Here is a 17,214-nt window from a genome sequence, read left to right on the forward strand (position 1 = left end):
CATAGATGGGCGGTGGCTATTGAAAGCAAGGGGAAGGCCTGGCAGTTAACCTGGATATAGCAAAGGCCTTTAATCGTGTATGGCACAAGACGCTCCTATCAAAACTTCCATCATATGGGCTTCCCGAGAGCTTATGCAAGTGGACCTCCAGCTTCCTCACTGGGCGCAGCATACAGGTCATTGTTGACGGCTGTTTCTCGAATCCCTAGCCCGTGCACGCTGGAGTGCCCCAAGGCTGTGTGCTATCTCCCACGCTGTTTCTTCTGCATATCAATGATATGATGGACACCTCCAACATACATTGCTATGCAGACGACAGCACTGGTGATAGGCCGTATACACGGGCCAAACAGTCTCTCTCGGGAAATCGTCGACCAGTGCCGGGAGAAACTTGTGGCCTCTATCGAGTCCTCTCTCGAGAAGGTCGCGGAATGGGGTAAGTTGAACCTTGTCCAATTTAACCCCCAGAAGACTCAAGTTTGCGCGTTTACCACTAAAAATCCCCATTTCCCGTATCACCGCTCTTCGCACACTTCCCTTCAAGTCTCGCCTACTATAGGAATACTGGGTCTCGAAATCTCGAGCGATTGCCAATTCCGTGGCCATCTGGAGGGCAAAGCCAAATTGGCTTCTAAGAAGCTGGGGATCATTAATAGAGCACGGCAATACTTCAAGCCGGCCCACATTCTAGCGCTCTACAAAACGCAGGTCGGGCCACACATAGAGTATTGCTGTCATCTCTGGTCTGGCACACCCCAGTATCAGCTCGATCCATTTGACCGCGTGCAACGCAGAGCAGCTCGAATTGTCGGGGACCCAGTGCTCTTTGAACGGCTCACTTGGTGTTGCGTCGAGACGTCGCTTCATTGTGTGTCTTCTACCGCATTTATCACGGGGAGTGTTCCGAAGAGCTGTTTAACCTGATTCCTGCCGCCGAATTCCACTTTCGCACGACACGCCACAAGTTAGGATATCATCCCCACCATCTGGATGTGTAGTGGTCCAGTGCGGTTTTCAAGGAGCTTTCTTCGTCGTACTACAAAGCTGTGGAATGAGCTTCCTTGTGCAGTGGTTCCGAGACGATACGACATGGGTACCTTCAAAAAAAGCGCGTACACCTTCCTTAAAGACCGGCAACGCTCTTATGATTCCTCTGGTGTTGCAAGAGAATGTGGGCGGCGGTGATCACTTAACAACAGGTGAGCCGTACGCTCGTTTGTCCTCCTATACCATAAAAAAAATGTTGAGCACCCATGATATCGGGGTAAATGCTTTACACAGATGCATTTACCCAAAAACCAGACGCATTTAGCCTAAAATTTCTTGTAATAACCTCAAATTTACATCATCATACCTCAACTATTACGATCTTTAGAATCAAAATAACTACTGCGTATTTGTAATATAAAATCTTATAAAAAATCAATCAGAAACCAGATTTTTATTGATTGAAAGCACTCTCCCCACGCTGCACCTCTTGCGGAAAAATAAGTTATTTTTAAAATGGTAGATTTGTCAAATTTCCGAGTTTATAATAACGTATAACGCGCGTTACCGGGCCCCATCTTTGTGAAAGAGCTGAGTTGCAGATTGCACAAGTGAATGGACGCTGACGCTGAACTTCGATTGTCTCTAATTTAATATTGTTATTGCTCACTTTCGCTCCAGTCTTGTATTAAGTAACACATATGTAAATGAAGCTCTTTTGGCTCTCCATTTAATTTAAATTTCCCACACATTAACTTTGACTTTAAATGTCAAAGTTTTACATGTCTATTTATTCTATGGTGACAGCACTTGGCACTATGTTCCTTCTTTAACGGTATTCACTCTGGTTTTTAATATTATTGTAATTGGTGATTTGTGTAATAAATAATAATTTTTAAAAAGACCTTTTATGATCGTCCGAACATAACTCGCGATCTGTTTCTATTTTTAGTGACGAATATAGTTCAAACGGCTACCTCTAGATAGATGAAGTTGTTGCATTTCGATAAGTTTTTGAGAAATGGCAAAAAGCAGCATTTACCCCATTGACGAATTTCCCTTAGTTGACCTTATATTAAATTTAATAATTTTTTGATTTAATTGGCCCTTTAGGGCCAAATATGTCTGTGAAGATTATTTTGATCTTAGTAACTATTAATGATAGCTGCCTATTTCTCATTGATATACTTAATATCTCTACGTGTTACAAAATACCCCGTAAAAAATATAATTAACTAGCTGACCCGACTGACGTTCTGTAGATAATAAATAAAATACTGTTTTTTATGAATTGTCAATAATATTTCATAACATCAAGATTTTTTTTAACGTATGCTCCTTGTTGTTATAGTGAAATTGTTTCACAGCAGAACTGTCAAACCGTGTCACAGAATATATGTCCATACAAAACAAATATTGGAAATAAAAATAATGATGGGTCCCAAATCTAAATAAAAAGTATCCTATCTCTCTTGGACCTAACAGCACTCTATGAAGTAATCCCCATTTAAATCATTTAGTTCATTCGTTTAGGAATCCATCGCGGACAAACAACGTGTCACGTAATTTATATTTATTAAGATTATCAAAGTCAAAATTTTTGTCAACCCTAGAAAGCTGTCATGTCAATGAACCAGATTATTAATTACGTACATATTTTACCTAATAATTGTCTACTTTCATAGTTTTTCTATTGTTAATTCATAATTCTTTTCTTCTTACTTACTTTTGGAACTACTTTGAGAACCAAAGCAACATGATGTTTCAGCATGATGGAGCTCCGACACATTTTGCTCGCAACGTACGAGAACATCTTAACGTTCGCTTTCCGCGATGATGGATCGGCCGCGGGGGACCGGTGCTATGGCCTGCTCGTTCTCCGGCTCTCACACTTGGACTACTTTTTGTGGGGTTATGTGAAGGACAAAGTGTATTTCTCCAATTGCCCAAGGGTTGCCGAGATGGAATAGCTTGTTTTCGCATCAATAATACCGACGATGGTGATAAAAAGCCACACAAGCCACTCGAGAACCTCGGAGACGATATCCATATTATTCAAATCATAATTTTGCGCGGCGGCCATCTTGTACTTCATGAATGATCCCAAATTTGTTCTCTGCACCCTAGAGAACCTCGGATACGATATCCATATTGTTGAAATCATAAATTTGTGCGGCGGCCATCTTGGTTTTACAAAAATTATCCCAAATTCGTTTTCAGTACTCTCGAAAACCTCGGATTCGATAGCCATATTGTTGAAATCATTTATTTTTCGCAGCGGCCATCTTGGATTCAAAAAATGATCCCAAATTCGTTGTCTACATCCTCCAAAACGTAGGATACGATTACATACCGCTGAAAGAATAATTTTGCGCGGCGGCCATCTTAGATTTAAACAAGGTGGCGCGTAACCGAAAATCGTGACGATTTGCTATAAAATTTCTCTCATACGTTGATAAAGAAGTTTCACTTCAAAATATTAAAATAATGCAAATAAACACAAAAACAAGCATTTTAGTGTGACACAAACAATTATGTCATGGTTTATTAACTTCTAAGTTATAGCCCTGTAATCAAGCCATTTTGAGACTTCACTTCAGAGAGATAACATTGGAAAAAATCGCTTAAGCGGCATCATGTTCCTTTAACAAAATTAAAAATAAAACAAATACTCTAAAAAACAAGTTTATTTAGCAAAGTATTCATGTACTGAGACACAATATTATAATGCAATAAGATCAGTAAATATATAAAACTGTCACCTTGGCACAATAATTTATTACACACCTCAGGAAGATAAATGAATATCATCTGTACTTTTCACCAGAACATACTTCATATTAATTATTACACAGAATACAAAATTCATGTGGAAGAGCCCTAAAAATTCCTTTATTTGCAATAGACCAAAAATAATGATTTAATTGACTTTAAATTATAAATGCGCATTTAGTGTAAATGATTTATATACTTGATCAAAGTTTTTTAATTCAAATAATAAATTTAGTTATTCGTTTAAATATTCCTCAAGGCTACAGAATCCTGTAATAAAATTCCTTATTTTTCAATAACAAGATTATTCCTATTTCAACATTATTATTCAAACACAGGTCACAGTCATACGCAGCTGTTATCATTTTCATAAGAACGAAATCTATTAATTTCACTATTTAATGCTATATCTAACTTATCTTTGAAATAGATGTCATATTATGTGCAAAAACTGTTAAACATTTCTATATATAACTACCTAATGAAGAACAAATGCGACTTTTCAATGTCAGAGGATGCTGTAATGCAACTTCAACAGTATTATCTATACTAATATTATAAAGAGGAAAGATTTGATTGTTTGCATTGAATAGGCTCCACAACTACTGAACCGATTTGAATAATTCTTTCACTGTTGGGAAGCTACACTATCGCCGAGTGTTATAGGCTATGTTACGTTTAAAAAAAAATAGGGATCCCTACTAAAAGTCCAGTAATGTAACCCAAGGTGTAAAAATACGTACGCGAACGACGTCGCGGGGTATATAGAATCGGGGGCTAGTATAGAATACAATTATTATTTACCGCTACTCTTAGCAAAAAAAGCGTACTGGGTATACACAATTATTTTACAATGACAGTGAAGGATAATGAAGACGCGAATTGATTTTGGCTTTAAGTATCAATAGTTAAATGTAGGTTTTAGTTAGCATTAAAGTCACAAATAAGGTTTTTTTAAAGGCTTTCATATAATATTATTAAGTTACTGATGTTAAACCATTGTTGCAAATTGCACAGGTCATCGTTGTTATATTACTCGTATTGTTCGTGACGTCACGTCAAACACAAATAACGACTTAATATTATATTGACTCAGTGAGACACGTCACACACGCGATAGCTGCTAGGCACTTCCACTTGTCTGTCCATTCCGTGAGCTAGTAATATTAGCTTTCAACAGATCGTGTTGAAGTAATAGTATCAAAATAACGCTGCCATTGTTTGAGTAACTGTGCTATTTGGCAGCCGTGTGAGTTGTATATTTGACTATTTAAATAAAGGTACATATTATAAAGGATTTAATTGCGGTTAAATTTAAAAATATACAAGTACATTATAAATGGTACAGTACTCTATTAGCTGCAAGGGATTCAGATACATTGTTTTGAGTTTGATACAATAGCTGCATTTATGGTTAACATACTTTTATTTTAATATTTTGCAACAAGATCAATTGGGTTAATTTAAATTTATATACGAAAATAAATCATGAAGTACATAGCAAAGCATTGTTTCGCACCATTTACCATCTATTAATTATGCTACGAGGTTTACCTGCAGTTATACAATAGCTACCAATAAAGGAATATTTTCTGCCTTTTATACATACGTATAATTTGACAGAACTAAAAATTATACTATTAACAATATAAAATTAATATGCGCGTCAATCTGAGTCGAACATTTAATTCAAAATGTGTAAAAATTAAAACGTTTTAATAAATACATTATTGAAAATCATAAAAATTTCACAAAAATAGTTGGTGTATAAATAATTATTGATTTTCGTTAATTGGACGGTCATAATAAATACCCTGTATAAATCTATAAATATTATTTGTAGAAACAATAATTCATTATATAATATACTATATAAAAACTTGATTGTTAATATATAAACGAGTAAATAATAAAATATTTTTTACAAAAATAGTTTAAGTACATTTTGAGATTCAGTAATCATGCTCCTTTTTATGTCTACCCTACCAACTACTATACAGTATATTATTGCGTCTGACCCGCGCTGATCAACCACACAAACTTAAATTGTGACGCATTTTAAATCGATTATCATAAACATTATCTAGAGATAGATATCACTGTTTAACATCTTTCTATTATCGCTCTCTGTATCTACAAAATATGATTTTTATAATAAAATACAGCTCTTTATATATATCTATCTAACTATCTATAATATACCATAATAATTTGATGAAGTTATTGAAATTTTTACTTTTGATACACTATAAGAGACAATATAATAATGCCTACCACCAGTAAGATTGTATTGTTCATCGGCGCAAGTTAAAATAATCTTTAGCTACATTACTTAAGTACTAAATAATAAATCTCAACACATTGATCGTAAGACACCAAGGGCGTGCACACCTTTGGCCAGATTACAGTATGGCACGTGTATAAAGCTTAAAATTTGATTATAAAAATTACTGCGATACACCTGCATAAGCAACATAAAAGATACAGGAAGTATGGCTCAACCTTAATAAACATACTTCTTACATTCTGTACTACGTGCATAATGTATAAGATACTGAAAAAAACTTTTAAAATTGTTCTGAACAAATTTCCGCCAATGGAAAATAACAACCTCAAGATCTTTGATATAAATAACAATTAAGGTGAAAAAACAATTCATTAGTGATGGGCCGAAAGTGGTTTGAACCGAATACGAACTCCGGCCGAACATTCGGTTAAAATCAAAGAAGTTCTGTTGATTTTGAGGGAGTTAATGAGGGAGACAGCATCTTCATGACGCATGCGTTTTTGTTTACATTTAACATATTATTGCATGTTCTAGGTGTTTTAACGAGATTTAAGTTGAGAAATATTAGTATTTTCTTATTGCAAGTGTTTTAAATAACTTTCTTTTCGATTTTTGGTTCTATTATTTTCAATCAAAAAAGTGGATATGTTTTGTTTAGTTTTTTTCTTGTATCGAATAAGCCGAAATTCTGTTCAAGCCGCAAAGTTTCGGTTGAACCGAATGCCGAGTTCAGCCCATCCCTACAACCCATAGATTTTATCTTCGATCAATTTAATTTACAGTGTTTGAGTTTGATTATAATTTGTAAATCCAATTAGATATAAATGTGTGTGTGTGTAATTACAACATATTAATTTTTGATGTAAATGTTGTTAGACGCAAGCTCGAACGCACTTTCGTTACATGTGAACTTATGTCGTACTAGTTTCGGGAAGATTCGTTCAAGACTTGGGACAAAATAATTTCGTGTCAGATAGCCAAGTAGCGCTTAGCCTGACGGCAGCGGGGATTTCGTTTGCTCCTTGTGGTGCCAGGTCGATTTGTTACAGTTAATAAATCATTGTAATTGTTGGATGCAATTACTAATTGTGACAGTAATCACGACCATCATGTTCACGAAGCATACTTACACAAACAATGAATTCGAGCTCTAAAGGTTGTTGCTTCCAATATACGATAATTTATATTTATACATTTAATTCTTTATTACTTTTTATGAAATAATTTATATTATTTAAACACGATTCATATATTGGATGCAGCACCTTACAAACTAATTTGTTATGTATTTTACAGCCATTGTAAATACTCTATTTGATTGAAAAGAGTAGCCGTTGAATTTACGAGTTACGAACACATTGGTAAATTCAGTAATTTAAAAATTATTTGACTTTGACTACTCACACAAAGATCGTTGCGGTGCCGCACACATGCACTTACGGTCAATGTGATGAACTCAACGTATACATTTACACACAATTAAGCCCGTATCAAATACTTGGTCCACATTTTAATATACATTTTTACAAAAGCATGTCGATATTATTTACTTAATTATAGTATTTATTATACAAGGACGGAAGCTGCTGTTATTCTGCTAGAGAACACGTCTACAACAAGCCACATTATCTCTATTTTTATTATTTGTTTTGTAAAATCGATATTTTATCGTCGGCGCTATATATATGAGCTACAAGACTTTATAAGCACAACATTAAACTTGATAAATCTTATCTGATATGATTTCACTCCGAGAAATTCTAGCAAATTAAATACGCTTGATATTCAGTTATGAATAAATAAAATGGGTTGTCAATTTTTTGACGAGGCTTTATTAGCCAGGCTAACGTATCATCGATGCGACAAGATAATGAGACCTGTACATAATACACCACGGTTCGATCAGTCACATATTGTGTGTCGCCATCGGCTTCTGGACTGTGGCGGGGCATCACCTTTCACATTCCCGACTCGGCGATACCCTCGTCATCTGAAACATATTAAACGACCAATCAGAATGCGCAGATTACCTTACACACGCGGCTAGCGATACTACACTCATGCATGCACACACACACACGCACAAACTCTGCACGAAGTATCCATACTATTTATCATAATAGGTGTTGTTAAACTGGTACAGGAAAGAATATTATAATTAAGGAGTGCACAGAGTCTATTTTTCAATAACTAGGGATAAATCACGGAGTGAATGCGTAAAACCCGGCGTATCGCCACTGAGTTATATACAGGCTGCCATTTTAACGCCATCTGGAGGGACAGAACTCGAAACATTGAAGACAGGAAAATTTAATCAAATGCCTTTCCTTTATTAAAAAAACAACAGGATTTAAAGATAACATGCTGGCAACACGCGGCAATTGAACAGGCTAAAATACAATATAAAAGGTGGGCCTATCTAGTGTATTAAATTTGAAGTACCGGTTACTTTGACTTTGAAAGGTTGAATGACATTCAATTTTTGACTGGAAGTTAATTTTATCTTTGACATTTGCAAAATGGGACACTATATGCTCGAACAAAATTGGGAAATATTAAAAATAAAAGGGCTTACTTTACTTTTTCGAATGAGTAGTTTTTGACTTCCAATAAGTGATCTTATATCCTATTTTGAATAGTAGCTCGGAGCTGTGAAGAATTATTTTCTGTGAGGAACCATTAACGATAAATGTTATGCAAACCATCCAGAGATAATTGAAGCGTTGAAATGTGAAATCGAAGTTACCATTGAAGAGATTTAAGCCGGAACAATCGAAAATGTTCTGACAAATTGGGTTGATTTGATGGGTACTGCCCAGCTAGTCGTGGTGGTCACATGAATGATATTGTTTTCCATTCTTAAACGACAAAGTTCAACATTTCCAATAAAACAATAGAAATTTTAAAAAATACTCAGAAGTTTTTTTTATAGCCTGATTCAAAGGGACTTAATTAAGCACTTTTACTCAAGAGTTCATCTGATTACTTGTGTTAGTTAATAACAATTGTCTTTGACGAAATTAATTATTCACTGAAATGATGAATAAGTATTTAGGTAAAAAAAGTAGAATCTTTGCACGCATTGGTTAATGCAAACATAATTTCAACGGAAGAAATGCGTAAGGCATGAGTTTAGGCTTACCCGAAATGAATAGAACTAAAAGAAATAATTTGTGATTCCAAGAAAATAGAGTTCGAGCAATTATGTTTACTTTTTGTATTTTAGCCGATTTCGTATGTGTTAGTTTAAAAGCACTTTTGTGTCTGTATAAAAAAAAATGTTTGGTTTCTTCCAGGTGGTGTTAAAAATTTACACCTGTATAACAATTATTGATGAAACTTGACCCAAAATTTTAGAGGTCGATGTTGTCAAGGCTAAATAAAATATCAAATGAATATTATTATTACTATACGATGCAAATGAGTATGTAAAAGTTATTATAGAAAATATAGTTTCGTAGTCGAATTATGTTCATAATAAAAAATGAGTGGTTAATATACAAAAAAATTAAAATACGAAGATGCACGCAAGTGTGCGAGAGAGCAAGTGGCTTACGTGCACGAGTGGTGCGTCGCCACCTGTCAGCATATTGAATATATCAATAGACATATACATCACACAGATGGTCGCCGTCAGACCGGCTCGCTCACCTTCGAAGGCGGCGTTGTTGTGGTGGTGGCCGGCGTGCTGCGGCGCGGGCGGCGCCAGGTCGGCGCCCTCCAGCGCCGCCACCACGCACTGGTGCACGCAGATGTACTGCTGCTCCGTCTGCACCATCCACACGCGCTCGCGCCGCAGCGCCCACACCATGCCGAAGATGTCCAGGTGGTCGGCGTGCGCGGCCAGCTGCTGCAGCGCGCGGTCCAGCGTGACGAAGGTGCCGGAGCGGCCCACGCCGGCGCTGCAGTGCACCAGCACGGGCCGCGCGTCGGGCGGCACGCGCTCGCGGAAGGCGCGCACGAAGCGGGCCAGCGTGGTGGGCGGCTCGGGCACGCCGAAGTCGGGCCACGTGGTGAAGTGGAAGTGGGCCACGACGCGCTGCTCGGCGCCGCGGCACACGGCCAGCTCCGTCACGGTCCAGTCGGGGTAGCGCGACTCGTTGAGCGCGGTCACGGCGATGTCGCCGTAGTACACCGGCCGCGTGTCGTAGGGCCAGTAGCGGTCGCACTTCTCGCGGCCCTTCTCCACGCAGCGCGTGAGCATCACGATGGCGCGCGACCCGCTCTCCCAGCACATGCGCCAGAAGTCGTCGCGCGTGCAGTGCAGCGGGCCCTGCAATGTGACATGTTACTGACCAATTAGCCGAAGCACTTGAACATCACCTTTCTCCACAACATGTTCTTTCACAGGCTTCTTTCGAGGTAGGAGTGTAGATACCGATTAAGTTTGTTTACCAGATTTTATTCTAAACGCACTAGACGCCGGATGTCCAGTTGACGCAATATATACAGACTTTTCCAAAGCATTTGACAAACTAAATCATAACCTCCTCATAACGAAATTATCTTCATTCGGTATACAGAGCGACCTTCTAAGATGGATTAAATCATACATTAGTAATCGAAGTCAAGCAGTTGTATTAAGAGGTCACATTTTAATTTTCTTAATGGTACTTCCGGAGTTCCTCAGGGTTCCCATTTGGGTCCTTTACTTTTCTCTCTATATATCTGTCAAGTTATCTCATTCACAAGGTTCTCTCATAAATAACAATTCTCAAACAGAATAAGATAATCTTCGATTATAATCTAGGTAGTGCAAGTCTTAAAAGGGTTATGGAAACCAGAGATCTTGGAATTACCCTAGATTCTAAGATGCATTTTAATATACACCTTAATAATATTATTAATCAATCGTTTAAACTGCTTGGCTTTATATTTCGTATCACAAAACCTTTCATTCAGCCTTCTACTCTTAAAATACTATATTCCTCGTACGTAAGAAGCATACTTGAATTCGGTGCAGTTATGTGGAGCCCGCAATATCAGGTTCTAGACTTGATAAAGTTGAGAATAAATTATTGAAACAACTTGATTACCGCACGGGAAATGTATTCAAAGACTCTCATGTTTCTGCCAAACGTCATAATATCCCATCGGCGTAGATATTTAGACACCATATTCTTATATAAAATTATTAAATAATATTGTCGACTCACCCTCTCTAATAAATAAAATAAGCTTTAGAATTCCAAGCAAATCACCTCGTTCCCGCAATTAATTTTCCATAGATATGTGTCATACCAACTATGCAATATATATAGAAGAACTATTAACTTGTACAACAGCACTCTTTTTGTAGTTGATACATTTCATCTTTCATTAAGATATATATATAAAAAATATTGTACTCTTTTTAGATAATCGTCAAAATTGTGATAATAATAATAATAATAATAATAATAAAATTTATTGCCTTGAACTTAATTTAAGTATACAATATCACCAGCTTATTACAAAACATACATTAAGACAAAAGGGAGTAGGCTCAGCTTATGCTGCCTGAAATAATATTTTCATGCAGCGCTGGTTTTCAGCCATTCCCATCTAATTAATTCCCTAAGGTGTAAGGTGGGATTCATAGTAAATGATAGCTAATAAGTTGTGTCTATATTCGAATAATATTGTCGACTCATTGTCGATATTAATTTTAACTATATCACGTATATAATTTTTTAAAAAATGTTTCCTGAAAATAAATAAATAAATAACACATATGATCGCTCGTGAAGATATGGTCGTTACAGTTTAATTGTTATTGTAACAGTAGGTACCTGAGTAACGATGAACTCCCGCGGCGAGTTGTGGCCGGGCACGTAATTGGCGTTGATGTAGTCGGAGCCCTCCTCGTCGTCGACGGGCTGCAGCTTGTAGCGCGAGTGGTCGTACGGCAGGATGTTGGTGAACCGGTTCTTGGGGCGGTTGACGGGCAGGTCGGCTGCCGTGCACGGCTGTTCGCGCCCCACATGTTTCAACTCCTCGAACTCCTCGCTAAATCTGTACAGTACGTTTAAAAATGTATACATAATATATGAACTTATATATAGGTGTAATTATTGTAACATAATATTTTTAAATAGAGTGTGCATCGTTTAAAGAATAAACAATGCTGGCTGCCTCGTAATTATATACATTTTAAAACACAATCATCTCACGGCTGCGGTGGACTCAGAATACGTTGATTAATCAGATTAAGCAGTCATTGATCTCTTCGTTTGTATTGGCTATATAGGCGGCCGCCACCGCTATAGCTGGGTGTACTGTGTACAGATGTATCTACCTGAAGTCGGAGTCGGCGGACATGAGCCGGTAGTGGTCGATGAAGTCAGCGACGCGCACGGGGCGCGAGGCGGGCGGCGTGCGGCGCGCGGCGCGGGGCGACTCCCGCGTGCGCCGCCGCCGCACCAGCCACGCGGCCGCCACCGCTATAGCTGGGTGTACTGTGTACAGATGTATCTACCTGAAGTCGGAGTCGGCGGACATGAGCCGGTAGTGGTCGATGAAGTCAGCGACGCGCACGGGGCGCGAGGCGGGCGGCGTGCGGCGCGCGGCGCGGGGCGACTCCCGCGTGCGCCGCCGCCGCACCAGCCACGCGGCCGCCACCGCTATAGCTGGGTGTACTGTGTACAGATGTATCTACCTGAAGTCGGAGTCGGCGGACATGAGCCGGTAGTGGTCGATGAAGTCAGCGACGCGCACGGGGCGCGAGGCGGGCGGCGTGCGGCGCGCGGCGCGGGGCGACTCCCGCGTGCGCCGCCGCCGCACCAGCCACGCGGCCGCCACCGCTATAGCTGGGTGTACTGTGTACAGATGTATCTACCTGAAGTCGGAGTCGGCGGACATGAGCCGGTAGTGGTCGATGAAGTCAGCGACGCGCACGGGGCGCGAGGCGGGCGGCGTGCGGCGCGCGGCGCGGGGCGACTCCCGCGTGCGCCGCCGCCGCACCAGCCACGCGGCCGCCACCGCTATAGCTGGGTGTACTGTGTACAGATGTATCTACCTGAAGTCGGAGTCGGCGGACATGAGCCGGTAGTGGTCGATGAAGTCAGCGACGCGCACGGGGCGCGAGGCGGGCGGCGTGCGGCGCGCGGCGCGGGGCGACTCCCGCGTGCGCCGCCGCCGCACCAGCCACGCGGCCGCCACCGCTATAGCTGGGTGTACTGTGTACAGATGTATCTACCTGAAGTCGGAGTCGGCGGACATGAGCCGGTAGTGGTCGATGAAGTCAGCGACGCGCACGGGGCGCGAGGCGGGCGGCGTGCGGCGCGCGGCGCGGGGCGACTCCCGCGTGCGCCGCCGCCGCACCAGCCACGCGGCCGCCACCGCTATAGCTGGGTGTACTGTGTACAGATGTATCTACCTGAAGTCGGAGTCGGCGGACATGAGCCGGTAGTGGTCGATGAAGTCAGCGACGCGCACGGGGCGCGAGGCGGGCGGCGTGCGGCGCGCGGCGCGGGGCGACTCCCGCGTGCGCCGCCGCCGCACCAGCCACGCGGCCGCCACCGCTATAGCTGGGTGTACTGTGTACAGATGTATCTACCTGAAGTCGGAGTCGGCGGACATGAGCCGGTAGTGGTCGATGAAGTCAGCGACGCGCACGGGGCGCGAGGCGGGCGGCGTGCGGCGCGCGGCGCGGGGCGACTCCCGCGTGCGCCGCCGCCGCACCAGCCACGCGGCCGCCACCGCTATAGCTGGGTGTACTGTGTACAGATGTATCTACCTGAAGTCGGAGTCGGCGGACATGAGCCGGTAGTGGTCGATGAAGTCAGCGACGCGCACGGGGCGCGAGGCGGGCGGCGTGCGGCGCGCGGCGCGGGGCGACTCCCGCGTGCGCCGCCGCCGCACCAGCCACGCGGCCGCCACCGCTATAGCTGGGTGTACTGTGTACAGATGTATCTACCTGAAGTCGGAGTCGGCGGACATGAGCCGGTAGTGGTCGATGAAGTCAGCGACGCGCACGGGGCGCGAGGCGGGCGGCGTGCGGCGCGCGGCGCGGGGCGTGTCCCGCGTGCGCCGCCGCCGCACCAGCCACGCGGCCGCCACCGCTATAGCTGGGTGTACTGTGTACAGATGTATCTACCTGAAGTCGGAGTCGGCGGACATGAGCCGGTAGTGGTCGATGAAGTCAGCGACGCGCACGGGGCGCGAGGCGGGCGGCGTGCGGCGCGCGGCGCGGGGCGACTCCCGCGTGCGCCGCCGCCGCACCAGCCACGCGGCCGCCACCGCTATAGCTGGGTGTACTGTGTACAGATGTATCTACCTGAAGTCGGAGTCGGCGGACATGAGCCGGTAGTGGTCGATGAAGTCAGCGACGCGCACGGGGCGCGAGGCGGGCGGCGTGCGGCGCGGGGCGACTCCCGCGTGCGCCGCCGCCGCACCAGCCACGCGGCCGCCACCGCTATAGCTGGGTGTACTGTGTACAGATGTATCTACCTGAAGTCGGAGTCGGCGGACATGAGCCGGTAGTGGTCGATGAAGTCAGCGACGCGCACGGGGCGCGAGGCGGGCGGCGTGCGGCGCGCGGCGCGGGGCGACTCCCGCGTGCGCCGCCGCCGCACCAGCCACGCGGCCGCCACCGCTATAGCTGGGTGTACTGTGTACAGATGTATCTACCTGAAGTCGGAGTCGGCGGACATGAGCCGGTAGTGGTCGATGAAGTCAGCGACGCGCACGGGGCGCGAGGCGGGCGGCGTGCGGCGCGCGGCGCGGGGCGACTCCCGCGTGCGCCGCCGCCGCACCAGCCACGCGGCCGCCACCGCTATAGCTGGGTGTACTGTGTACAGATGTATCTACCTGAAGTCGGAGTCGGCGGACATGAGCCGGTAGTGGTCGATGAAGTCAGCGACGCGCACGGGGCGCGAGGCGGGCGGCGTGCGGCGCGCGGCGCGGGGCGACTCCCGCGTGCGCCGCCGCCGCACCAGCCACGCGGCCGCCACCGCTATAGCTGGGTGTACTGTGTACAGATGTATCTACCTGAAGTCGGAGTCGGCGGACATGAGCCGGTAGTGGTCGATGAAGTCAGCGACGCGCACGGGGCGCGAGGCGGGCGGCGTGCGGCGCGCGGCGCGGGGCGACTCCCGCGTGCGCCGCCGCCGCACCAGCCACGCGGCCGCCACCGCTATAGCTGGGTGTACTGTGTACAGATGTATCTACCTGAAGTCGGAGTCGGCGGACATGAGCCGGTAGTGGTCGATGAAGTCAGCGACGCGCACGGGGCGCGAGGCGGGCGGCGTGCGGCGCGGGGCGACTCCCGCGTGCGCCGCCGCCGCACCAGCCACGCGGCCGCCACCGCTATAGCTGGGTGTACTGTGTACAGATGTATCTACCTGAAGTCGGAGTCGGCGGACATGAGCCGGTAGTGGTCGATGAAGTCAGCGACGCGCACGGGGCGCGAGGCGGGCGGCGTGCGGCGCGCGGCGCGGGGCGACTCCCGCGTGCGCCGCCGCCGCACCAGCCACGCGGCCGCCACCGCTATAGCTGGGTGTACTGTGTACAGATGTATCTACCTGAAGTCGGAGTCGGCGGACATGAGCCGGTAGTGGTCGATGAAGTCAGCGACGCGCACGGGGCGCGAGGCGGGCGGCGTGCGGCGCGCGGCGCGGGGCGACTCCCGCGTGCGCCGCCGCCGCACCAGCCACGCGGCCGCCACCGCTATAGCTGGGTGTACTGTGTACAGATGTATCTACCTGAAGTCGGAGTCGGCGGACATGAGCCGGTAGTGGTCGATGAAGTCAGCGACGCGCACGGGGCGCGAGGCGGGCGGCGTGCGGCGCGCGGCGCGGGGCGACTCCCGCGTGCGCCGCCGCCGCACCAGCCACGCGGCCGCCACCGCTATAGCTGGGTGTACTGTGTACAGATGTATCTACCTGAAGTCGGAGTCGGCGGACATGAGCCGGTAGTGGTCGATGAAGTCAGCGACGCGCACGGGGCGCGAGGCGGGCGGCGTGCGGCGCGCGGCGCGGGGCGACTCCCGCGTGCGCCGCCGCCGCACCAGCCACGCGGCCGCCACCGCTATAGCTGGGTGTACTGTGTACAGATGTATCTACCTGAAGTCGGAGTCGGCGGACATGAGCCGGTAGTGGTCGATGAAGTCAGCGACGCGCACGGGGCGCGAGGCGGGCGGCGTGCGGCGCGCGGCGCGGGGCGACTCCCGCGTGCGCCGCCGCCGCACCAGCCACGCGGCCGCCACCGCTATAGCTGGGTGTACTGTGTACAGATGTATCTACCTGAAGTCGGAGTCGGCGGACATGAGCCGGTAGTGGTCGATGAAGTCAGCGACGCGCACGGGGCGCGAGGCGGGCGGCGTGCGGCGCGCGGCGCGGGGCGACTCCCGCGTGCGCCGCCGCCGCACCAGCCACGCGGCCGCCACCGCTATAGCTGGGTGTACTGTGTACAGATGTATCTACCTGAAGTCGGAGTCGGCGGACATGAGCCGGTAGTGGTCGATGAAGTCAGCGACGCGCACGGGGCGCGAGGCGGGCGGCGTGCGGCGCGCGGCGCGGGGCGACTCCCGCGTGCGCCGCCGCCGCACCAGCCACGCGGCCGCCACCGCTATAGCTGGGTGTACTGTGTACAGATGTATCTACCTGAAGTCGGAGTCGGCGGACATGAGCCGGTAGTGGTCGATGAAGTCAGCGACGCGCACGGGGCGCGAGGCGGGCGGCGTGCGGCGCGCGGCGCGGGGCGACTCCCGCGTGCGCCGCCGCCGCACCAGCCACGCGGCCGCCACCGCTATAGCTGGGTGTACTGTGTACAGATGTATCTACCTGAAGTCGGAGTCGGCGGACATGAGCCGGTAGTGGTCGATGAAGTCAGCGACGCGCACGGGGCGCGAGGCGGGCGGCGTGCGGCGCGGGGCGACTCCCGCGTGCGCCGCCGCCGCACCAGCCACGCGGCCGCCACCGCTATAGCTGGGTGTACTGTGTACAGATGTATCTACCTGAAGTCGGAGTCGGCGGACATGAGCCGGTAGTGGTCGATGAAGTCAGCGACGCGCACGGGGCGCGAGGCGGGCGGCGTGCGGCGCGCGGCGCGGGGCGACTCCCGCGTGCGCCGCCGCCGCACCAGCCACGCGGCCGCCACCGCTATAGCTGGGTGTACTGTGTACAGATGTATCTACCTGAAGTCGGAGTCGGCGGACATGAGCCGGTAGTGGTCGATGAAGTCAGCGA

General features: G+C 46.8%; 1 protein-coding gene across 30 annotated transcripts in view; it reads right to left on the reverse strand.

Moving 5' to 3' along the window:
- Positions 1–3,659: 3,659 nt before the first annotated feature.
- The window catches only part of LOC126975850 (tyrosine-protein phosphatase 10D), an 87,905-nt gene continuing 74,350 nt past the window's right edge, over positions 3,660–17,214 (reverse strand). For all 30 annotated transcript variants that reach the window (XM_050823893.1, XM_050823923.1, XM_050823922.1 and 27 more), the window contains 3 exons: positions 11,818–12,040; positions 9,698–10,319; positions 3,660–8,036 (listed from right to left, as the gene is read on the reverse strand). In XM_050823893.1, the coding sequence (XP_050679850.1) occupies positions 8,005–8,036; positions 9,698–10,319; positions 11,818–12,040 (877 nt within the window). In that variant the 3' untranslated portion in view covers positions 3,660–8,004. The remainder of the gene's footprint in view (positions 8,037–9,697; positions 10,320–11,817; positions 12,041–17,214) is intronic.

Source organism: Leptidea sinapis, chromosome 38 (assembly GCF_905404315.1).
Source record: "Leptidea sinapis chromosome 38, ilLepSina1.1, whole genome shotgun sequence".
Lineage (NCBI taxonomy): Eukaryota > Metazoa > Arthropoda > Insecta > Lepidoptera > Pieridae > Leptidea > Leptidea sinapis.